The sequence below is a fragment of the Ips typographus genome, linkage group LG9, assembly GCF_016097725.1.
Source record: "Ips typographus isolate SLU linkage group LG9, UJ_Ityp_2.0, whole genome shotgun sequence".
In the NCBI taxonomy this organism is placed as follows: Eukaryota; Metazoa; Arthropoda; class Insecta; order Coleoptera; family Curculionidae; genus Ips; species Ips typographus.
Window position 1 is genome coordinate 1,999,333 of NC_138430.1, and position 24,374 is coordinate 2,023,706.

A 24,374-nucleotide genomic window follows, 5' to 3' on the forward strand; every position below is an offset into this window, starting at 1 on the left:
ATTACCTTTTTTGCTTTAAAATGTTTAATAAATAAGAAAATTACACCGAGAAAAAATGTACGGTCACTTAAAACCGTCAGAAGTGCATTGTAAAGCGCCATCTAACGGCCGCAATAAAATTGTGTCCAAATTAGTATCTCAAAAAAACACTGAGTAACAGATTTGAAAGTAATACGTTACAAAATGCACAATAAATTTAAAAAATATAGATTTTTATTTTTTAACTGTACCACCCTGTATTTCGGAGACGGAGCAATTTCAGACAAAGGTAAGTTGCTTTAAGTCGGCTTATTTTGATGTTAGGAATATGTTATAGGAATTTGTACAGACCTTTTTTATATATATTATATATTTTATATGCTATACAAGGTGGTCTAAAGACAATTTCAAGGGCTACAAATTGGTATATTGAACCACCCCGTAACTGGCAAAATAACAGAGTTATAACATGTCAAAGTGAAAGCTGTCAAATTCAAACTTTACAGCAAACAACTCAGTTTTAACAGTAAATAACTCAGTTATTCGACATTTTAGGTAAAAACTCTATACAGGGTGGTCAAAAAAGAATTTCAAGAGCTACAAATTGGTATATTGAACCACCCCATAACTGTCAAAATAACAGAGTTATGGGCTGCTAAAGTGAAAGCTGTCAAATTCAAACTTTACAGCAAACAACTCAGTTTTAACAGTAAATAACTCAGTTATTCGACATTTTAGCTTAAAACGCTATACAGGGTGGTCAAAAGAGAATTTCAAGAGCTACAAATTGGTATATTGAACCACCCCGTAACTGTCAAAATAACAGAGTTATGGACTGCCAAAGTGAAAGCTATCAAATTCAAACTTTACAGCAAACAACTCAGTTTTAACAGTAAATAACTCAGTTATTCGACGTTTTAGGTTAAAACGCTATACAGGGTGGTTAAAAGAGAATTTCAAGGACTACAAATTGGTATAGTGAACCACCCTGTAATTGTCAAAATAACCGAGTTATTGACAATACAATGGAGTAGTTTACAGGGTGATTCATTGAATTTTTAACATCCTCGTAAGTTGCTTAATTTGTAATTTATCAAAAAATTACCAAATATGAATCTTGTAGATATTTGCGTCTACTCTATTCCTAGATAATCCATCAGTATACAGGGTGTTCCAAATTTCAGCAATACACCAAACTAATAATTTTTCAAATGGGATGACCAATTTTTTATTCGATTTTTCGAATCTACGTCAAATTCTAGGCCTACTTTATATAAAATGTTTGATATTGTTTTCGCTCTAGCAGTCTTACTTTGACCACCCCTCTCGAAAGCAGAAATTTTCAATTTGAGCGAAATTTTGATGCACTTTTCCAGAAAATCGTCCATAACTCGCTTATTTGAAACACCCCGTATAAAACCACCGTATAACAAAAGAAAGCAGATGAATGGGGCTATCACGTGACGTTGAGTAAGCTCGGCTGAGATGCCCCGTTTAGCCGCTAGAGGGTGTCAAAGCTGACTTTGGTTTTTTACAGTTTTTGCTTAATATCTCAGGAACGTTCCGGGTTAGCGGTAAGTTGTTTTTTCCACAAATGCACGTCGATGGGATGCAACTTTTACCTTCTATACATTTTTTTGATAACATGCACCGTTTGACCTTGAAAAATTAAAGTCTAGAATTGTCAAGAAATTTCAAGGGGCTACCTTCAGATTTTTTTCAGAAAATTTGTAAGTTTCAAAATTAACCTCAACTGCCTAATTACCTTCAGGTTAATAGTACAAAAATAACGGTAAAGTGTCATTGGTCAAAATGTCATTTTGCAAAGGTGCCACGCCCTAAAGTGTCAAAATTGACATCATTTCAAGGGCATCTCCGAAACGGTACCAGTTAGGTTAGGTTATAACTCGCTTATTTGAAACACCCTGTATAAAACCACCGTATAACAAAAGAAGGCTAATAAATGGGGCTATCACGTGGGGTTAAGTGGGCACGGCTGAGTTGCCCCGTTTAGCCGCTAGAGGGTGTCAAAGCTGACTTTGGTTTTTTGCTGTTTTTGCTTAATATCTCAGGAACGTTTCGGGTTAGAGGTAAGTTGTTTTTTCCACAAATGCACGTCGATGGGATGCAACTTTTACCTTCTATACATTTTTTTGATAACATGCACCGTTTGACCTTGAAAAATTAAAGTCTAGAATTGTCAAGAAATTTCAAGGGGCTACCTTCAGATTTTTTTCAGAAAATTTGTAAGTTTCAAAATTAACCTCAACTGCCTAATTACCTTCAGGTTAATAGTACAAAAATGACGGTAAAGTGTCATTGGTCAAAATGTCATTTTCCAAAGGTACCACGCTCTAAAGTGTCAAAATTGACTCATCATTTCAAGGGCATCTCCGAAACGGTACCAGTTAGGGCAAAATGGAGATCAGATTTGTGTTTCCCAGGTTGAAATTAGTTAAAAAAGTCACTTTGATTGAGCAAAATTCAAAATGGTCGCCGTTAGTATAGTAGGCTCAAAAACTAAATTTTGGTGCATTTTTCCAGAAAATCGTCCATAACTCGCTTATTTGAAACACCCCGTATAAAACCACTGTATAACAAAAGAAAGCTAATAAATGGGGCTATCACGTGACGTCGAGTGGGCTCGGCTAAGTTGCCCCGTTTAGCCGCTAGAGAGCGTCAAAGTTGACTCTCGTTTTTTGTAGTTTTTGCTCAATATCTCAGGAACTTTTAAAGTTAGAGGTCTGAAATTTTTACCACAACTTTTACCTTCTATACATTTTTTCATCTTTTATACGTTAATGTTAAAAAAGTGTAGATTTTGACAAGGTTCCCCTAATTTTTTTGAAAAAATTGTAATTATTTTGAAAAGTTAGGTATACAACATTAAACATGGAAAATATTGTAAATAATAGTCGGAATCAGAAAAGTAAAGAAGGAATCAGTGAGAAGTAGATCCTGCAAAACCTTCAGGTCATGAACTATTCCCTTCATATCTGACATTTTTCCTATTTTACTCTGGATTCATTCTCTTTTACTAGCTTCTTGGTTAGGAAAAATCAAAAAAGTAATTAATAAAGGAGACAGTCCAATAATAGCAACGGAGGCGAAAAAAGAAAATAACAAAAAATGTAATGTTGCAAGCTTTTAAAAATTATTAAATAATACAACAATATGGTAAAAAAGACACAGTTGGTTTTAATGAATTTACTGTAAAATACTACTTTTGCTTAACTCACATGCCTCTGGACATAAATATTTGAACAGATTAATGAATGTTTAATTTTAATTAAGTTGCTGATTTGTCTGATTATATTATGTTTTTTTGTAATTAGAATATGAAGCAAAATAAGTCATTTACACACTTTTTAAAACTGTAATTTTACTTTCCTTTACTCAGAAGATTGTAGAAGTAAATTAATTTAAAAATATTTATTTTTCTTGAGATTTTACTCATTTTTAATTAATTCAAAACAGTTTGTACAGGATGGCTTATCAAAAAGTAAAAAAGCGGCAGGTTTCTACCAATTTCCAAAAATCTGAAATATAGCGTGGTTTTTTTTGTGATGTTTAGTGGAAGAATTTTGAAAACTAGCAGAGCTGCAAAGTCGGTTAAATGGGGAAAGAATTGCAGTTTTAGAAGACCGTTTTTTGTTTTTTGAAAAAGTTTATGAGTCACTGGATTTTTAGCAAAAACCAAATTTTGTCGAATCCTTTTATTACATACATTTAATTTTATTTTAATGGAGAAAATAGTTGAGAATAACATCTCTAAAAATGTTTTTTTATGAGATAAGGATAAGAGCCAATGTAACCAATCACTCTGTACAGCTTACCCATTTCATCTAAAGGTATGTCTTCAGGGTGTTCTCCATCCACTGTAACACTACCAGTTGAGTCCTGCATAATGCCACTTCGTTTACCCGATCCATATCTTCGGCTTGGGCTTACTCCTTTGATCAACTAACGAAACATACACCATCTTACAGTTTCAGTTATAAAAACTGCTTTATACACAAAACATGTTTCAAATTTAATTAATGTTTTGTGAATAAATGCTCCGGAAATTTGTAACCTTCCAAAATACTGCCACTACTAAGATTTAAATGTTAATTTTGATTGGTGCAAAAAGCTATAGCCATAAGTGATTGAAAAATAGATTACCACCACCACCACCCATGATCAGAAAAACAAATATTTAAAACGCAAAACACAAAAATGGCAAAAATACATACTGGAGTGTCCTCGTTAGGCTCCTTTCCCTCTGATTCTCTCCTAAACGAGCCCTAGAAAAGATCAGCTGCAGCAAGACTTTAAATGCAATAAAAAAGGAAAGCAAATAAAAAGTGTTTGAAACAAAATCAGTAGGTACAGATCAACTGCTTACATTCCTCCTTGTCTTCACAAAAAAAAAAACTACATGCAAATTTACTATCTCTTCAAAAGCGTGCTCAAAAACGAAAAAGTTCAAGCAGATGCATCAATCTGCTTACTCGCACTTTTCGTCCAGCGTTTTGCCACCTACGCTTAGTCATCGTTGCAGATCTCATCAGTTGCTTCTTATTAACTTTATCAGACAACTGGCGACTTAATTTCCCTTTAAAACTGCCGTCTAAGCGAGCAAACGGTCCCTGTTTCTTTTGGGACTACAATAAGTTGTTAATTGGGGGTTAGTAAACGAAACAACACGTCAGTTGGGTTAGGTCAAGCCGTTAGATAGCTCGAGGTGTGTTATTATTATTTTTTTTGACAATATGCAGGGTGTCCCATAACTATTCGACAATCTCCTAAGGGAGATATCGAGCCCCAAAGAACTGCCTTCCAATTAACGTTTTTGACCGTTACTTTTGAACTACTTTGTATATTGTAGTTTTTGGGTTTAATGTTTTATCGAAAGAGACCTTCTATTTGACGTCAAAACCAGGTATCTTGTCTTAGCAGCAAGACAAGAACTAAACCTATTTGCTTAAACTTTGACAGCTGTCATTAGGATCAGCTGCAAACGTCATCAATGGATACTCTTGACATTTTTATCGAAAAATTGTTTTCGGTTTTCGAGATAAATCGATTTTTCATTGAACTGCTTAAACCACAATGTCAAAGTCTAAACAAATTGTGTCTTAGGTACCAGTTAGTTCTGGTCTTTCTGCTAAGACGAGATACCTGGTTTTGATGTCAAATAGAAAGTCTCTTTCGATAAAACATTAAACCCAAAAATCATTACAATATACATGGTGGTGTGAGATATACATGCTCCCAAGAGATTGTCATATAGTTATGGGACACCCTGTATTATAACAATGGAACTTATGCAACAAGTGCAAAAAATACATCTGTCATTTTTGTCATTTTCCTGAAGAACGCTTCCTAAGACATCCAAATTTCACAAAAATCGTTTTTTCACTAGAACTGTCAGACCGCTGGAGCAATTTTTGAACAAGCCGATATAGGGAGATGTCAAAAATGTCTACTTAGGTATTTTTTACTTTAAAATGGTTCAAAAGGATTCAAATCTGGTCATCTGTGAGGTTTAGGAGATAATTTTTGACATTGAAGTGTTAAAAGTTGAAACAGAAAAAAAAAACAGGATTTTTGGACTAATTTTTACTGACGTTCAACTATAGATAGTGTAAAACTGATCATTCAAGACTTGTGAGAGTCCAAATTTGTACTGAATAGTCTAAAAACTTGTTATTTACTACTAGGAAAAGTTTTAAAGGTCGTTTTTGAGACTGCAATCCATTGTCGAGGGTCTGAAACTGAATTTCAAGCCCTAAAAACCGTCCAGAAGTCAAAACTAGTCTAGAAGTTGACTTTTAAGGCTAAAGCGAGTCTAAAAGTCTATTTTCTGGATTAAAACAAGTCTAGAATTCAATTAAACACTGGTAATAGTCTAAACTAAAATATCGGACTGATTCAATTCTAAAAATTAGTGTTCAAGACTAATATCGTAGCATTTGGTGGCAACATTTTTTACTTTCATCACTGAAGAGTCTGAAACTTAACTTTTACTGAAATAGTTTTAAACTCGATTTTTCAGTCTTAAAGCACTAAAAACAGTACGAATTTCTTAAAAATGCTCCCATTTTCTGCACCGATGAATGTAGAAGTCAGTTTAATAGTGAGAAAGCATGAAATGGCATTTTCAAGGATATGGACAGTGTACAAACTGGCTTTCAGGACTGGTAAGTCAAAAACTTTGTAAAGATGGTCTTGAAACCCGATTTTTCAAGCTAAAACAGGCTTAAAGCACTAAAAACAGTCTAAATTTTCAAGAAATGCTTGAATTTTTAACACTGAAGTGTCTAGAAGTCAGTTTAATAGTGAGAAAGCTTGAAATGGCATTTTCAAGGATATGGACAGTGTACAAACTGGCTTTCAGGACTGATAAGTCAAAAACTTTGTAAAGATGGTCTTGAAACCCGATTTTTCAAGCTGAAACAGGCTTAAAGCACTAAAAACAGTCTAATTTTTCAAGAAATGTTCGAATTTTTAACACTGAAGTGTCTAGAAGTCAGTTTAATAGTGAGAAAGCTTGAAATGGCATTTTCAAGGATATGGACAGTGTACAAACTAGCTTTCAGGACTGATAAGTCAAAAACTTTGTAAAGATGGTCTTGAAACTCGATTTTTCAAGCTGAAACAGGCTTAAAGCACTAAAAACAGTCTTAATTTTCAAGAAATGCTCGAATTTTTAACACTGAAATGTCTAGAAGTCAGTTTAATAGTGAGAAAGCTTGAAATGGCATTTTCAAGGATATGGACAGTGCACAAACTGGCTTTCAGGACTGATAAGTCAAAAACTTTGTAAAGATGGTCTTGAAACCCGATTTTTCAAGCTGAAACAGGCTTAAAGCACTAAAAACAGTCTAAATTTTCAAGAAATGCTCGAATTTTTAACACTGAAGTGTCTAGAAGTCAGTTTAATAGTGAGAAAGCTTGAAATGGCATTTTCAAGGATATGGACAGTGTACAAACTAGCTTTCAGGACTGATAAGTCAAAAACTTTGTAAAGATGGTCTTGAAACTCGATTTTTCAAGCTGAAACAGGCTTAAAGCACTAAAAACAGTCTTAATTTTCAAGAAATGCTCGAATTTTTAACACTGAAATGTCTAGAAGTCAGTTTAATAGTGAGAAAGCTTGAAATGGCATTTTCAAGGATATGGACAGTGTACAAACTAGCTTTCAGGACTGATAAGTCAAAAACTTTGTAAAGATGGTCTTGAAACTCGATTTTTCAAGCTGAAACAGGCTTAAAGCACTAAAAACAGTCTTAATTTTCAAGAAATGCTCGAATTTTTAACACTGAAATGTCTAGAAGTCAGTTTAATAGTGAGAAAGCTTGAAATGGCATTTTCAAGGATATGGACAGTGCACAAACTGGCTTTCAGGACTGATAAGTCAAAAACTTTGTAAAGATGGTCTTGAAACTCGATTTTTCAGGCTAAAACAGGCTTAAAGCACTAAAAACAGTCTAAATTTTCAAGAAATGCTTGAATTTTTAACACTGAAGTGTCTAGAAGTCAGTTTAATAGTGAGAAAGCTTGAAATGGCATTTTCAAGGATATGGACAGTGTACAAACTGGCTTTCAGGACTGATAAGTCAAAAACTTTGTAAAGATGGTCTTGAAACCCGATTTTTCAAGCTGAAACAGGCTTAAAGCACTAAAAACAGTCTAAATTTTCAAGAAATGCTCGAATTTTTAACATTGAGGTGTCTAGAAGTCAGTTTAATAGTGAGAAAGCTTGAAATGGCATTTTCAAGGATATGGACAGTGTACAAACTAGCTTTCAGGACTGATAAGTCAAAAACTTTGTAAAGATGGTCTTGAAACCCGATTTTTCAAGCTGAAACAGGCTTAAAGCACTAAAAACAGTCTAAATTTTCAAGAAATGCTTGAATTTTTAACACTGAAATGTCTAGAAGTCAGTTTAATAGTGAGAAAGCTTGAAATGGCATTTTCAAGGATATGGACAGTGCACAAACTGGCTTTCAGGACTGATAAGTCAAAAACTTTGTAAAGATGGTCTTGAAACTCGATTTTTCAAGCTGAAACAGGCTTAAAGCACTAAAAACAGTCTTAATTTTCAAGAAATGCTCGAATTTTTAACATTGAGGTGTCTAGAAGTCAGTTTAATAGTGAGAAAGCTTGAAATGGCATTTTCAAGGATATGGACAGTGTACAAACTAGCTTTCAGGACTGATAAGTCAAAAACTTTGTAAAGATGGTCTTGAAACCCGATTTTTCAAGCTGAAACAGGCTTAAAGCACTAAAAACAGTCTAAATTTTCAAGAAATGCTTGAATTTTTAACACTGAAATGTCTAGAAGTCAGTTTAATAGTGAGAAAGCTTGAAATGGCATTTTCAAGGATATGGACAGTGCACAAACTGGCTTTCAGGACTGATAAGTCAAAAACTTTGTAAAGATGGTCTTGAAACCCGATTTTTCAAGCTGAAACAGGCTTAAAGCACTAAAAACAGTCTAATTTTTCAAGAAATGTTCGAATTTTTAACACTGAAGTGTCTAGAAGTCAGTTTAATAGTGAGAAAGCTTGAAATGGCATTTTCAAGGATATGGACAGTGTACAAACTAGCTTTCAGGACTGATAAGTCAAAAACTTTGTAAAGATGGTCTTGAAACTCGATTTTTCAAGCTGAAACAGGCTTAAAGCACTAAAAACAGTCTAAATTTTCAAGAAATGCTCGAATTTTTAACACTGAAGTGTCTAGAAGTCAGTTTAATAGTGAGAAAGCTTGAAATGGCATTTTCAAGGATATGGACAGTGTACAAACTAGCTTTCAGGACTGATAAGTCAAAAACTTTGTAAAGATGGTCTTGAAACTCGATTTTTCAAGCTGAAACAGGCTTAAAGCACTAAAAACAGTCTTAATTTTCAAGAAATGCTCGAATTTTTAACACTGAAATGTCTAGAAGTCAGTTTAATAGTGAGAAAGCTTGAAATGGCATTTTCAAGGATATGGACAGTGTACAAACTAGCTTTCAGGACTGATAAGTCAAAAACTTTGTAAAGATGGTCTTGAAACTCGATTTTTCAAGCTGAAACAGGCTTAAAGCACTAAAAACAGTCTTAATTTTCAAGAAATGCTCGAATTTTTAACACTGAAATGTCTAGAAGTCAGTTTAATAGTGAGAAAGCTTGAAATGGCATTTTCAAGGATATGGACAGTGCACAAACTGGCTTTCAGGACTGATAAGTCAAAAACTTTGTAAAGATGGTCTTGAAACTCGATTTTTCAGGCTAAAACAGGCTTAAAGCACTAAAAACAGTCTAAATTTTCAAGAAATGCTTGAATTTTTAACACTGAAGTGTCTAGAAGTCAGTTTAATAGTGAGAAAGCTTGAAATGGCATTTTCAAGGATATGGACAGTGTACAAACTGGCTTTCAGGACTGATAAGTCAAAAACTTTGTAAAGATGGTCTTGAAACCCGATTTTTCAAGCTGAAACAGGCTTAAAGCACTAAAAACAGTCTAAATTTTCAAGAAATGCTCGAATTTTTAACATTGAGGTGTCTAGAAGTCAGTTTAATAGTGAGAAAGCTTGAAATGGCATTTTCAAGGATATGGACAGTGTACAAACTAGCTTTCAGGACTGATAAGTCAAAAACTTTGTAAAGATGGTCTTGAAACCCGATTTTTCAAGCTGAAACAGGCTTAAAGCACTAAAAACAGTCTAAATTTTCAAGAAATGCTTGAATTTTTAACACTGAAGTGTCTAGAAGTCAGTTTAATAGTGAGAAAGCTTGAAATGGCATTTTCAAGGATATGGACAGTGTACAAACTAGCTTTCAGGACTGATAAGTCAAAAACTTTATAAAGATGGTCTTGAAACCCGATTTTTCAGGCTGAAAACAGCCTTAAAGCACTAAAAACAGTCTAAATTTTCAAGAAATGCTTGAATTTTTAACACTGAAGTGTCTAGAAGTCAGTTTAATAGTGAGAAAGCTTGAAATGGCATTTTCAAGGATATGGACAGTGTACAAACTGGCTTTCAGGACTGATAAGTCAAAATCTTTGTAAAGATGGTCTTGAAACTCGATTTTTCAAGCTGAAACAGGCTTAAAACACTAAAAACAGTCTAAATTTTCAAGAAATGCTCGAATTTTTAACATTGAGGTGTCTAGAAGTCAGTTTAATAGTGAGAAAGCTTGAAATGGCATTTTCAAGGATATGGACAGTGTACAAACTAGCTTTCAGGACTGATAAGTCAAAAACTTTATAAAGATGGTCTTGAAACCCGATTTTTCAGGCTGAAAACAGCCTTAAAGCACTAAAAACAGTCTAAATTTTCAAGAAATGCTTGAATTTTTAACACTGAAGTGTCTAGAAGTCAGTTTAATAGTGAGAAAGCTTGAAATGGCATTTTTAAGGATATGGACAGTGTACAAACTGGCTTTCAGGACTGATAAGTCAAAAACTTTATAAAGATGGTCTTGAAACCCGATTTTTCAGGCTGAAAACAGCCTTAAAGCACTAAAAACAGTCTAAATTTTCAAGAAATGCTCGAATTTTTAACACTGAAGTGAGTAGAAGTCAATTAAATAGTGATAAAGCTTGGAAAACGTATAAAATGTCTAAGGAAAATGTAAAAATTGTTTTTTAAGTCTGCTATGTAAAAAACTTGGTTAAAATAGTCTTGAAACTAGATTTTCCAAGCTGAAAGCAGTTTTAAAGCCCTAAAAATAGTCCAAAGTTCTAAGAAAATAAAAAGCAAAGTAAACAGTTTGAAAAGTTAGTCTTCAAGGCAATTTTCATGAATCTAATATCAATATCCTGTATTTAAGACTATTTTCAAGACTAAAATATTGAAATGTGTTTTCAAATTATGAAAACTTACTTCAAATGCAAATTTTAAGCTTTTGATGTCACTTCTCATTGGTTCAGAGTCGCTTTTTGGTGTCCAAGTCAATTTTGAAGGTTTAAATGTGTGAATTGGATGTCAAAAATTCTAGAAAATTAGTTTTTCATGTCTACAAGTCATTTTCAATACTTAACTTTTTCAACTTATCTGAAAACTATGACGACTGACTAAAAACACAGTTTTTAAGCCTCTCAAGTCAATTTTCAAGACTAAAGTCTTTCAATTTGTCTGACAACTATGAAAACTGGTTACAAAGTCAATTTTCACGGTTTCAAAGCAAATTTACTGGTTTCTAAGTCAATTTTCAAAAATCTTATTTCCCCCTTTTTTCTTTCGTTTAAATAGTTATTAATTGCCTATTATGGCCATAGTTTTAGTGTTTTTTCTCCAGATAAATCTTTGTTAACCCCTAATTATGTCCTAATGGGTTTTTTTAATAAAAATGGGTATCGCTATCTCCCCCCTCTAGAAAAATAGCCCCCACCCTCTTAAGGGTGTTTAAGCTCCTGATGATGGGTACTTATGTACCCAAAACTGTCATATTTGAAAAATATTTAGTGACATGACATGAAATCCATCTTTCTGTATCTTGGACACTGATCAGTTTCAACAAACATCATTAACATCACAAATTGCTCCAACGGTCTGACAGTTATGACAGGGAAACCGATTTTTTAAACTGAACTGACTCCTTAGAAAGCATTTTTGAGGAAAATGACATATTTTTTGATGCACTATTAAACGGTGAATTATTGACATTTAAAACTGGACCACTCTGTATAGCACAGTGCAAAAAAGAGGAACTTTTTGCAATAAAAATCATTGAAAAAAATGTATTTTTTTGCACAATTTTATAAAAAAAAAATAATAACACGAAGTAAACGTGAAATCCAGGTTTTTAACTGGTTTGTCTGGTGTGTTTAGTGTATGGTTGTGTATTAATTGCTAACGTGTGTAATACAAGAGGTTCTGGAAACTGTATTGGAAATTTTATTGATAAACTAAGGCAATTTTAGGGTTTTGATGTCAGCTTAAGTTATTTTAATGTCCAACCTGCAGCAAAAGGCAGATGAGCATGAAAACAAATAAGTGGACAGGTAATGGCTGACAAAGAAGAAAAAGGAATGTTCAATGAGACTTCTTGCTCTCACATCTCTGGTAAACTTTAATTTGAGTGTGATGTAAACACCATACAGGGTGTCCCTAAAATGTGCGGAAAAAATGCTACCACAATGTTTTTGACCTTTAAAAATTAACTTCTTGACTGGCTAACAGTTTCCAGAACCCCTCCATCTCATCAATCTTAACTTATAACAGTAGTACAGCTAGTGTTCATAATTATTGTAAACCTTGAGTCATAATATTATGCATATCAACCCAATCTTTATGATTTGTTTGCTCATATAATTTTATCAAGAAAATTTGCATTTATTTTAATCTCTTTCTGTATTAAGCTAACTAAGTAGACAAATATTGAAATGTCTGGTAAATGAAAGTGATTTTACTACTTGTAAAAGGTAAGATTGAATTATAACTAGAATACAGTAGTCATAAACTGGACAATAACTGAAACAGACTTACCTCTGGATTAAGTAGTGCTTTTGACTCTAAAACTAGAAGATAAAACAGCCAGTAAAGTGCAAAAGGATTCACATAAGAAGCCCATTCGGCTTTCTCAAAGTTGAACGTTCTAGGATCAGTCTCGTTAGAAAAATCGCATACAGATACTCTTAATGGTGTAAGACCAAAATATCTACAATAAAATTGAATAGAATGTTATCGAGTTTTTTTTTTAAACTATTTACCTTGCCCACGTGCTGTTTTTCTCTAATAATTCTTGAGGCCATTGGAATTGATAAGCGTACAAAGCGGACATGTGACAGAACACAAAAGGTGCAACGCAACACATCAAAATCGCAAATCCCCTCCTTAGGGGCTTGTAGCAAGCCCACCATGTGGACACGGAGAGAAACACCAGAAAGTACAAACCACCCACGATTGAGGGCCGCAAAACAGCGGCCAGACAAAGAGTAATGAGTATCCCGTAACGACCTAAAATGCATTTATACAGTGTGATTCAAATTTACCAAAGGAATCTCAGAAACTAGAAGAGAGCCACGAGAAAGTTTAAATTGGGGCAAAGAGTTATCCCAACACCAAAGAATAGCTATTTAACAAGAAGGGACATCCGGTATAATTCCTTTGATGTTTTTGGCTGATCTCGGTTTGTCTTTGGTAGGAAACATGTTGCCGGTTGTCTCTTCTCTTCATTTTGAAATATAAACTAATTTCATATACTGAAATATGAAAGTTATCCGGGCTGTCGTGGTCCAATGGAATTTCTTCCTGCGGTTTCGTCCACATCTACGGCGGACATAACGATGACGTAAGGATCGAAGTGCTCTTCCGTATGGTGGCTGCACAAGGTTCGTTTCCACTGCGGATCTAACAAGGTGATCTCTTCCTTTCTGTTGATGATGTTCTCGTGCTTAAAGATCTCAATGGCTTCTCTAGTTAATCTAGGATAGTAACGTTGTGATCGATCCAAAACCTCCACCTCTTCAAAACGAATATTGTGTCTTCTGGAAAGTGTCCCAGTCTGCAACTTCTTCTGCGCTCTGCTATTCTCGTGTTGACACTACGTTTAGTCAGAATCAACAGCTGCACGGGATCCTGTAAACTCCAGAAGCCGCTAAAGAATCCCGTTTGTCCTTGGCCGATCTGAGACTCTGTTGTATCGTGCGGGTTGGTTTAAAGACCGTCTTGACCTTGTGCTTCTCTAAAATCCTTCCAATCCTATCTGTCACCTTGTTAAGCAAGTCCAACCAACTTTCTCTTCAACATCCCCCGTTTGTTGTCAACGTAGTTCGATCTTTCTTGGGGAGTGGCTTTGTTGAATTGTTGTCTACTGTATCCGTTCCATCTGAAAACCCTTTCCAGATGTTTAAGGTCCTTTTCTAACTCTGATGGTTCGCAAATCCTTCTTGTCCGCTCCGATAGGGTTTTGATCTCTATTGAGATAACGATCCGTGTGTGTTGGATTTCGATACACCCTGTGAACCAGTGTTCCATTAGGTTTCCTTGTCACCATTACATCCAAGAAAGGTAGATGTCCTTCTTTTTCTCTCCATAGTAAATTGGATTTATGGAGTTTAGATGTACCAAGAGTTGCCGCAGTTCGTCTTCACCGTGGCTCCATACTACAAACGTATCGAAACCAGCACTTTGGTCTCTTTGGAGCGGTGGCCAGAGCATTTACTTCGAATGTTTCCATAAAATGGTTTGCTATTACCGGACTGAGAGGCGGATGATACGTCATCGAGTATACGATCTGAGATATGGCAACCTTCTTCAATGACCAACCAATGAAACTCATGATATTCAACGATCAAAGCCGATATCAGTCGATTGTCTCTCAACTTGTCCGTTTGAACATGTACTCTAAAAGGTTGGTAAATAGTTTCGGGGGGGATGACATCCCCTTGCCGCACACCTTTCTCTATTTGGAAGCTACGTGACGGAATACGGTCTTGCAAATCTCTTCATATGGTCTCTTATGGTCTGTGGGCTGGAGATATGAGCTCTTTATGTACATTCTAGTGCACACTCTCTCAATCTTGCCATTGCTGACTCTTGTTCACAGGCGGGTGTGCAAAATTGCGTTGGGATCGTACAGTCTGTTGATCGTACAATGTGTGAAACACGGTGGGTAGAAGAAAATGTATCCGGCGGTTGTGAATCCTCTTGAAGAACTCCAATATAGCCACAATAAAGCAACATCGCATATACTTTGCCCCAATTTAAACTCTCTCATATCTCTTATAGTTCACGAAATCCCAATATAAAGGCATAAACAATACCAAAATACTGAAAACACTTACCGACTCCCACGATAAACACTAAATATTTCTTTCTATTTTTGACTTCAGCATCTAATTTTTCGTTTTCAGTCCGATTGTCCGATTCAGTAATATCGATCGTGGCGGCTGTTAGTTTCTTAAAGAGAACGAAAAAAATAACCGACGTAGCTAACATTATAGGTTCTGGTGAGATCCAGGTGAAGGCATCGTTTAAAGATATGTGGTTCAGTCTTACGAAACCTACGTGACGTAGGATTTTTTCGAAAAATTCACAGTCCTAAAAATCAAGAAGCATGTATCACAATATTTAAAAAGGCAGCAAAATAGTTACGTTTAAAAAATGGGCGTAAGGCGGCATGGCGAGTAAAACAATCTGGAAGGCCAACTGTCCCAGAGTTGTTAAAGTCGATACTGCTATCAGAATTTTGAGAAAAATTCCGGAATGGCCTTTCATAGTTTGTTCTGTTGGTATCGGTACGAATGGACTGTAGCATAACAGTAGAAAATATATGGCCGACAGCACTGAAGGTCTGAAGATGATGCCTGAAAGAAAACAGATATTTCTGAACAACTTACACAAACTTATTAGAATAATGAAAGTCTAATCAATATATTGTGGGGAAGGTTCACCACGTTTAAATAGAATAGCTTTGAAAATGTCTTGGTGAAACATCAACAAAACATGTGTGCCGTGTGACGTCACGTGGCACGTTTCAGTTGGGCCGCGTTTAGCGCTTGTACTGTTGTCTGTTATAGTGTGATTTTCTCTTTGCGTGTTTCTCAATTATTATTGAAAGGAATATGGTTTGTCAATACTAAATAGTGTCAGAGAGTAAAAGTTTCCTTAAGTCCATAGCAGGAAACATTAATTTAAAGTGCCATTAAGCGAAGAAAAGTTTTTCAGATAGAATATGTGGTAGCTAAAATTTTTAAGGTAGGGAGGACCTTTTTAGGTTATCCGTAGATGTAAGAAGGTTTTTGATAGTATTTAGAGGCTTCTGCCCATTTTAAACAATTTTTCTAAGGTTTTCAATTTTTAGAAATTTTCGATCGCGAATCTGAAGATATTAATATTTATAAACAATTTGTAGTTTACTAGTAATTTACTAACCATTGTCAAAAATCTCAGAAACACGTCTTGTTTCGAAAACTGTGTTAAACTGTAATTCATGCAAATTCTAGGAAATTTTGACAGTTTTGACATTAGTCACATAAAGGCAGTCATGTGACCACTGCCAAAATAACATCATAAATATTAGAAACACGTTTTGTATCGAATACTGCAAGGAAACTTTTTCCAAACTCTGATTTTTACAACTTTTGAGCACATTTTGACAGTCAGGGACAAAATGGCCTGTAAAACACGCTTGGAGTTAGAAAATGACTGCTTTAAGCACATTTTTAGAATCCTCATTAAATTTCCTATCCAATAACCTGAAAAAACACTACAAAATTTGGTACAGTCAGGAAGAAAAGCGGTGCCAACGTTTGAACTGACATAAATACAGTTTGAATGGACAGTCACGGACAGAATCGCCTGTAAAACCCACTTGGAGTAAGAAAATGACTGATTTAAGCACAATTTTGGAATCCTCATTAAATTTCCTATCCAATAACCTGAAAAAACAATACATTTGGTACAGTCAGCGAGAAAAGTGGTGTCAAAGTTTGAACTTCCAGAAACACAGTTTGAAAGGACAGTCAGGGACAGAATCGCCTGTAAAACCCACTTGGAGTTAAAAAATGATTGCTTTAAGCACATTTTTAGAATCCTCATTAAATTTTCTATCCAATAACCTGAAAAAACATTACAAAATGTGATACGGTCAGGGAGAAAAGCGGTGTCAAAATTTGAACTTCCAGAAACACAGTTTGAAAGGACAGTCAGGGACAAAATCGCCTGTAAACCCCACTTATAGTGAGAAAATGACTGATTTAAGCACAATTTTGGAATCCTCATTAAATTTCCTATCCAATAACCTGAAAAAACAATACATTTGGTACAGTCAGCGAGAAAAGTGGTGTCAAAGTTTGAACTTCTAGAAACACAGTTTGAAAGGACAGTCAGGGACAGAATCGCCTGTAAAACCCACTTGGAGTTAAAAAATGATTGCTTTAAGCACATTTTTAGAATCCTCATTAAATTTTCTATCCAATAACCTGAAAAAACATTACAAAATGTGATACGGTCAGGGAGAAAAGCGGTGTCAAAATTTGAACTTCCAGAAACACAGTTTGAAAGGACAGTCAGGGACAAAATCGCCTGTAAACCCCACTTATAGTGAGAAAATGACTGATTTAAGCACAATTTTGGAATCCTCATTAAATTTCCTATCCAATAACCTGAAAAAACAATACATTTGGTACAGTCAGCGAGAAAAGTGGTGTCAAAGTTTGAACTTCTAGAAACACAGTTTGAAAGGACAGTCAGGGACAGAATCGCCTGTAAAACCCACTTGGAGTTAAAAAATGATTGCTTTAAGCACATTTTTAGAATCCTCATTAAATTTTCTATCCAATAACCTGAAAAAACATTACAAAATTTGATACGGTCAGGGAGAAAAGCGGTGTCAAAATTTGAACTTCCAGAAACACAGTTTGAAAGGACAGTCAGGGACAAAATCGCCTGTAAACCCCACTTATAGTGAGAAAATGACTGTTTTAAGCACATTTTTGGAATCCTCATTAAATTTCCTATTCAATAACCTGAAAAAACACTACAAAATTTGGTACAGTCAGGAAGAAAAGCGGTGTCAAAGTTTGAACTGACATAAACACAGTTTGAAAGGACAGTCAGGGACAGAATTGCCTGTAAAACCCACTTGGAGTTAAAAAATGATTGCTTTAAGCACATTTTTAGAATCCTCATTAAATTTTCTATCCAATAACCTGAAAAAACATTACAAAATTTGATACGGTCAGGGAGAAAAGCGGTGTCAAAATTTGAACTTCCAGAAACACAGTTTGAAAGGACAGTCAGGGACAAAATCGCCTGTAAACCCCACTTATAGTGAGAAAATGACTGTTTTAAGCACATTTTTGGAATCCTCATTAAATTTCCTATTCAATAACGTCAAAAAACACTACAAAATTTGGTACAGTCAGGAAGAAAAGCGGTGTCAACGTTTGAACTGACATAAACACAGTTTGAAAGGACAGTCAGGGTCAGAATCACCTGTAAAACCTACTTGGAGTTAGAAAATGACTGATTTAAGCACATTTTTGGAATCCTCATTAAATTTCCTATCCAACAACTTGAAAAAACACTACAAAATCTACAGTCAGGAATAAAAGCGGTGTCAAAGTTTGAACTGAAATAAACACAGTTTGAAAGGACAGTCAGGGACATAATTGATTGTAAAACCCACTTGGAGTTATAAAATGACTGATTTAAGCACATTTTTGGAATACTCATTAAATTTCCTATCCAATAACCTAAAGAAACACTACAAAATTTGGTACAGTCAGGAAGAAAAGCGGTGTCAAAGTTTGAACTGTCAGAAACACAGTTTGAAAGGACAGTCAGGGACAAAATCACCCGTAAAACCCACTTTGAGTTAAAAAATGATTGCTTTAAGCACATTTTTAGAATCCTCATTAAATTTTCTATCCAATAACCTAAAAAAACACTACAAAATTTGGTACAGTCAGGAAGAAAAGCGGTGTCAAAGTTTGAACTGTCAGAAACACAGTTTGAAAGGACAGTCAAGGACAGAATCGCCTGTAAAACCCACTTGGAGTTAGAAAATGACTGATTTAAGCACATTTTTGGAATCCTCATTAAATTTCCTATCCAATAACCTAAAAAAACTCTACAAAATTTGGTACAGTCAGGAAGAAAAGCGGTGTCAAAATTTGAACTGACAGAAACACAGTTTGAAAGGACAGTCAGGGACAAAATCGCGAGTAAAACCCACTTGGAGTAAGAAAATTATTGTTTTAAGCACCTTTTTGGAATCCTCATTAAATTTCCTATCCAATAACCTGAAAAACACCACAAATTTTAATACAGTCAGGAAGAAAAGCGGTGTCAAAGTTTGAACTGACATAAACACAGTTTGAAAGGACCGTCAGGGACAGAATCGCCTGTAAAACCCACTTGGAGTTAAAAAATTACTGTTTTAAGCACAATTTTGGAATCTTCATTAAATTTCCTATCCAATAACCTGAAAAAACACTACAAAATTTGGTGCAGTCAGGAAGAAAAGCGGTGTCAAAGTTTGAACTGACAGAAACACAGTTTGAAAGGACAGTCAGGGACAGAATCGCCTGTAAAACCCACTTGGAGTTAGAAAATGACTGATTTAAGCACATTTTTGGAATCCTCATTAAATTTCCTATCCAATAACCTAAAAAACTAATAGAAAATTTAGTACAGTCACGGAGAAAAGCGGTGTCAAAGTTTGAACTGACAGAAACACAGTTTGAAAGGACAGTCAGTGACAGAATCGCCTGTAAAACCCACTTGGAGTTAAAAAATGACTGTTTTAAGCACATTTTTGGAATCCTCATTAAATTTCCTATCCAGTAAAATAAGGACATCACGTCAATGTAGGGTAGCAAACAATATCTATCGAGAGACATTTTAAGGGTGCGGACACGCGTTTATGTTTATAGAGCAAATGGCTTGCGGAAACGGCGACACCGTGGCGCAATAAGTTTGATTAGATCCAGATTCAGGGCGGCAACAAACCGCTATAAAAAATTGATATTGCCAAGCCTTCTGTCTTCTAGAAGAACCATATCAAACAATGTAACTGCATAAATACTAATGTCATCTCTGATATCAAAAATTTACTGGATGAACAAAACTGAAATTGGGGTTTTAGGCAGGTCTAGGTCATTTGCCGCCACTCCCATCAAAACCTGCGAAGGTCCCTACGGTGGAACGAAATCACTAATAAAGTAGATCTTAATAGACCGGGAAACTCCTAATGAAATTAAATAATGTCGTCTTGAACAGTACTAAACATTTGCACTAAAGCAAAATGTACGGTACAAAAACCAGGTCAAAGACAATAACCAAAATCTGACTTTTTCTGGATTAACGAACAGTACGTCCCTGTGTGTATTCACCCTCGCCTGACGACTCTCCCTTTTTACGAAACACCCCCGTCGTCGTCCGTCAGGGAATTCGTGGTAAAATGCCACTCCATGATTAAAAAGTCGGTCACACCATATCTCCTGAACTAAAGGTTATGGAAGGGTTTGCTTTTTAACATTCCGCACATGGGAATTGTTGATAAAAGTGCAAATTATCTGTACTCTATTGAAACCCAAACATTTCCACTCAAGCGCCACCAGTTTAACTGGAATGATAACACAATGTCTAATATTAGTGATGACCCAACTGTAGACTGCTTGATTTCTTGACAACCGAATTTGTGAATAATAGGTACCTACACACTAGTGATGGGTGTGAATTGGAAAAGTAAAATTCAGTCTAACAATGTACCAATTTTACCAGTAAATTTATGGATCTAATTAAAATTTTCCTGTCATGGCTCTCACATGACCACTGTCAAAATAACTATCATAAATCTCAGAAACACGTTTTGCATCAAATGCTGCAAAACATTTCTAAACACCGATTATTGCAACTTACACCAAATAACTCACAATACCTCTATTATTGCTCAAAGTGCCTCATAGTCATAATGCCTTAAAACTGCCTCAAATTGCCTTGAAATACCTCGAAATGCCTTTAAATTATTTAAACTGCCTGACAATTTCTTCAAATATTTTATTTACACAGTTGTGGTAAAAATTCGACATCCTATTTAAAAAAAGGTAAATTTGATTAACCCTGTAATTTTGAGACACCATGTAAAATTAAAATTTATCTAGAAATAGAGTAGACATTGTATCTACCACTTTCGTATTTGAAGTTTTTTTTAACAGTAAGGAATGACTGCGACATCTATAAATAATTTACCGTAACAAAAATAATCCACATAATGTGACCACATTTATGACATAAATGTCTTCCCTCAAATATCTGACAATTTTTCTTGAAACAGGCTTTATTTTGCTCAAAATTCCAATGGAATTTCTAATAAAATAATGGAATGGATAATAAAATAAACACCTTAAAAATACATCAAAATACCTCAAAATGCTTGGTAATACTAGTAAAGTGTCTCATAATACCTCGAAAATTTAACCCAACGTTTGAACATAGTTTGACAGTCAGGGACAAAATTGCTTGTCAAACCCACTTGGAGAGAGAAAATGACTGTTTTAAGCACATTTTTGAAATTCTCAATAAATTTACTATCCAATAACCTAAAAAACACTACAAATTTTGGTACAGTCACGGAGAAAAGCGGTGTCAAAGTTTGACCTGACAGAAACAGAGTTTGTTAAAACAGTCAGAGACAAAATCGCGTGTAAAACCCACTTGGAGTAAAAAAATGACTGATTTAAGCACATTTTTGGAATCCTCATTAAATTTCCTATCCAATAACCTGAAAAACACTACAAATTTTAATACAGTCAGGAAGAAAAGCGGCGTTAAAGTTTGAACTGCCAGAAACACAGTTTGAAAGGACAGTCAGAGACAAAATCGACTATAAAACCCACTTGGAGTAAGGAAATTACTATTTTAAGTACACTTTTGGAATCCTCATTAAATTTCCTATCCAATAACCTAAAAAAACACTACAAAATTTAGTACAGTCACGGAGAAAAGCGGTGTGAAAGTTTGACATGACAGAAACACAGTTTGAAAGGACAGTCACAGACAAAATCGACTGTGAAACCCACTTGGAGTAAGAAAATGACTGTTTTAAACACATTTTTGAAATCCTCATTAAATTTCCTATCCAATAACCTGAAAAACAATACAAAATTTAACACAATCACGAAGAAAAACGGTTTGAAAGTTTTACCTGACAGAAATACAGTTTTAAAGGACAGTCAGGGACAAAATCGACTGTGAAACCCACTTGGAGTGAGAAAATGACTGTTTTAAGCACATTTTTGGAATCCTCATTAAATTTCCTATCCAATAACCTAAAAAACACTACAAATTTTGATACAGTCAGGGAGAAAAGCGGTGTCAAGGTTTGAACTGCCAAAAACACAGTTTGAAGGGACAGTCAGAAACAAAATAGCGTGTAAAACCCACTTGGAGTAAGAAAATAACTGTTTTAAGCACATTTTTGGAATCCTCATTAAATTTCCTATCCAATAACCTAAAAAACACTACACATTTTGGTACAGTCACGGAGAACAGCGGTGTCAAAATTTGACCTGACAGAAACACAGTTTGAAAGGACAGTCACAGACAAAATCGACTGTGAAACCCACTTGGAGTAAGAAAATTATTGTTTTAAGCACATTTTTGAAATCCTCATTAAATTTCCTATCCAATAACCTGAAAAACACTGCAAAATTTGATACAGTCAGGGAGAAAAGCGGTGTCAAAGTTTGACCTGATAGAAACACAATTTGAAAGGACAGTCACAGATAAAATCGATTGTGAAACCCACTTGGAGTAAGAAAATGACTGTTTTAAGCACATTTTTGGAATCCTTATTAAATTTCCTATCCTATCCAATAACCTGAAAAACACTACAAATTTTAATACAGTCAGGAAGAAAAGCGGTGTCAAAGTTTGAACTGCCAGAAACACAGTTTGAAAGGACAGTTAGAGACAAAATCGCGTGTAAAACCCACTTGGAGGAAGAAAATTACTGTTTTAAGCACATTTTTGGAATCCTCATTAAATTTCCTATCCAATAACTTGAAAAACACTACAAATTTTAATACAGTCAGGAAGAAAAGCGGTGTCAAAGTTTGAACTGCCAGAAACACAGTTGAAAGGACAGTCAGAGACAAAATCGCGCGTAAAACCCACTTGGAGTGAGAAAATGACTGTTTTAGGCACATTTTTGGAATCCTCATTAAATTTCCTATCCAATAACCTGAAATACACTACAAAATTTGGTACAGTCACGGAGAAAAGAGGTGTCAAAGTTTGAACGTTCAGAAACACAGTTTGAAAGGACAAAATCGACTGTAAAACCCACTTGGAGTAAGAAAATTACTGTTTTAAGCACATTTTTGGAATCCTCATTAAATTTCCTATCCAATAACTTGAAAAACACTACAAATTTTAATACAGTCAGGAAGAAAAGCGGTGTCAAAGTTTGAACTGCCAGAAACACAGTTGAAAGGACAGTCAGAGACAAAATCGCGCGTAAAACCCACTTGGAGTGAGAAAATGACTGTTTTAGGCACATTTTTGGAATCCTCATTAAATTTCCTATCCAATAACCTGAAATACACTACAAAATTTGGTACAGTCACGGAGAAAAGAGGTGTCAAAGTTTGAACGTTCAGAAACACAGTTTGAAAGGACAAAATCGACTGTAAAACCCACTTGGAGTAAGAAAATTACTGTTTTAAGCACATTTTTGAAATCCTCATTAAATTTCCTATCCAATAACCTGAAAAACACTACAAAATTTGGTACAGTCAGAGAGAAAAGCGGTATCAAAATTTGAACTGTCAATTTACTGGTGGTAGTTTACCAGTCAAATTTTCCTAGTAAAGTAAAATATTTACTTTACCGGTAATTTACCCATCACTAGTACCTAGTACAAACTGCTTTGTGAATTATTAATATACTGGGAAGCTTGACCTCCATAATGATATAATTACTACACTCCATCTTTTTAAAACTTCTTATAACATATTAATGTCGTTTTCAGTCATCATTCCCATTCTAATAATACAGTTTATTAAAATTTGTAGTCAATGAATGAAACAAACTTGTAATACTATTTATGGCCACTGGTTTCGAATTATACAAATCCCACTGACTGAACTTTATGTATATTAGTAGTGATGACCTCATAGCAGTTATCAGCAGCTGGGAATAGGAAATACATTATAAAAATACCATAGTGAAGGATATTTCTATACATTGATTTAGCCCCTATAGATACAGCTTTTACTGGGTTAAATCCAATTACAAACACTTTTTAAAACAATATTCTTTTCAAACTTTCAATTTTCTAAGTCATGTTCTTGTTTAAAATTTTAGTAAAAATGTATGCATTTACATTCTTAGATGTGTCTACACTCTAGATATGAAATAACCATATAAAAATCAAAAATTATACTTACATGATCCAATCATTAAAGGCAAAAGACATCTGAATAAAGCTGCACACAACCAATAGTTAGCCATGATGATAAGTCCTCTTTCTGAAAGCATAAATCGTTCAAGTTTAATAAAAGGATGTATACAATATTTTTTTTTAAGTTGTCCACCCAGGATAACTAAAAAAAAATACAAAATTTTACTAAATTCTAATAGTTTATCCACAACTTAATGTGATTTAAAAATCAAATCCAGCATGATGGAATGATGGAATCAGAGATGTTCTTGAATAGTAAAAGTGAAATGAACTGAATGGGAGTAGGTGGGTAAAATGTTTTTAGAGAATTAATTTTTCTACATTATTAAGTTATAATAATTCTGTAATTGTAATGAAAGATGTCACTAAACATAAACATGCAAAGCAAATACCTTCATCTTGTATGAAAAAATACAAGAAGACACCTGAATTAACTATAAACATATGTTAATTAAAGTTTGGTTTAATAAATCAAGATATGAAAGGTATTGATGAAAAACC

The 24,374-nt window shown here is 34.6% G+C and overlaps 1 protein-coding gene and 1 long non-coding RNA gene across 14 annotated transcripts in view; one reads left to right on the forward strand and one right to left on the reverse strand.

The window, feature by feature from the left end:
* Positions 1-24,374, reverse strand: part of Piezo (piezo type mechanosensitive ion channel component) — a 127,251-nt gene that overhangs the window by 97,114 nt on the left and 5,763 nt on the right. For 10 of the 13 annotated variants that reach the window (XR_014179356.1, XM_081987342.1, XM_081987343.1 and 7 more), the window contains exons 2-8: positions 23,860-23,940; positions 15,056-15,267; positions 14,746-15,001; positions 12,670-12,916; positions 12,446-12,617; positions 4,473-4,625; positions 3,816-3,942 (exon numbers count right to left, since the gene is read on the reverse strand). Coding sequence is in view for 12 of the 13 variants with exons in the window: in XM_081987342.1 (XP_081843468.1) it covers positions 3,816-3,942; positions 4,473-4,625; positions 12,446-12,617; positions 12,670-12,916; positions 14,746-15,001; positions 15,056-15,267; positions 23,860-23,923 (1,231 nt within the window). In the remaining variant the exon portion in view is untranslated. Of the gene's footprint in view, positions 1-3,815; positions 3,943-4,214; positions 4,266-4,472; positions 4,626-12,445; positions 12,618-12,669; positions 12,917-14,745; positions 15,002-15,055; positions 15,268-23,859; positions 23,941-24,374 lie in introns of all 13 variants that reach the window. The other 3 variants (XM_081987347.1, XM_081987345.1, XM_081987350.1) reach the window with 2 other exon arrangements.
* LOC145734170 (uncharacterized) lies at positions 12,000-12,641 on the forward strand. The gene is made up of 2 exons (XR_014179357.1): positions 12,000-12,381; positions 12,440-12,641. It is a non-coding gene; the product is annotated as an uncharacterized LOC145734170 (long non-coding RNA).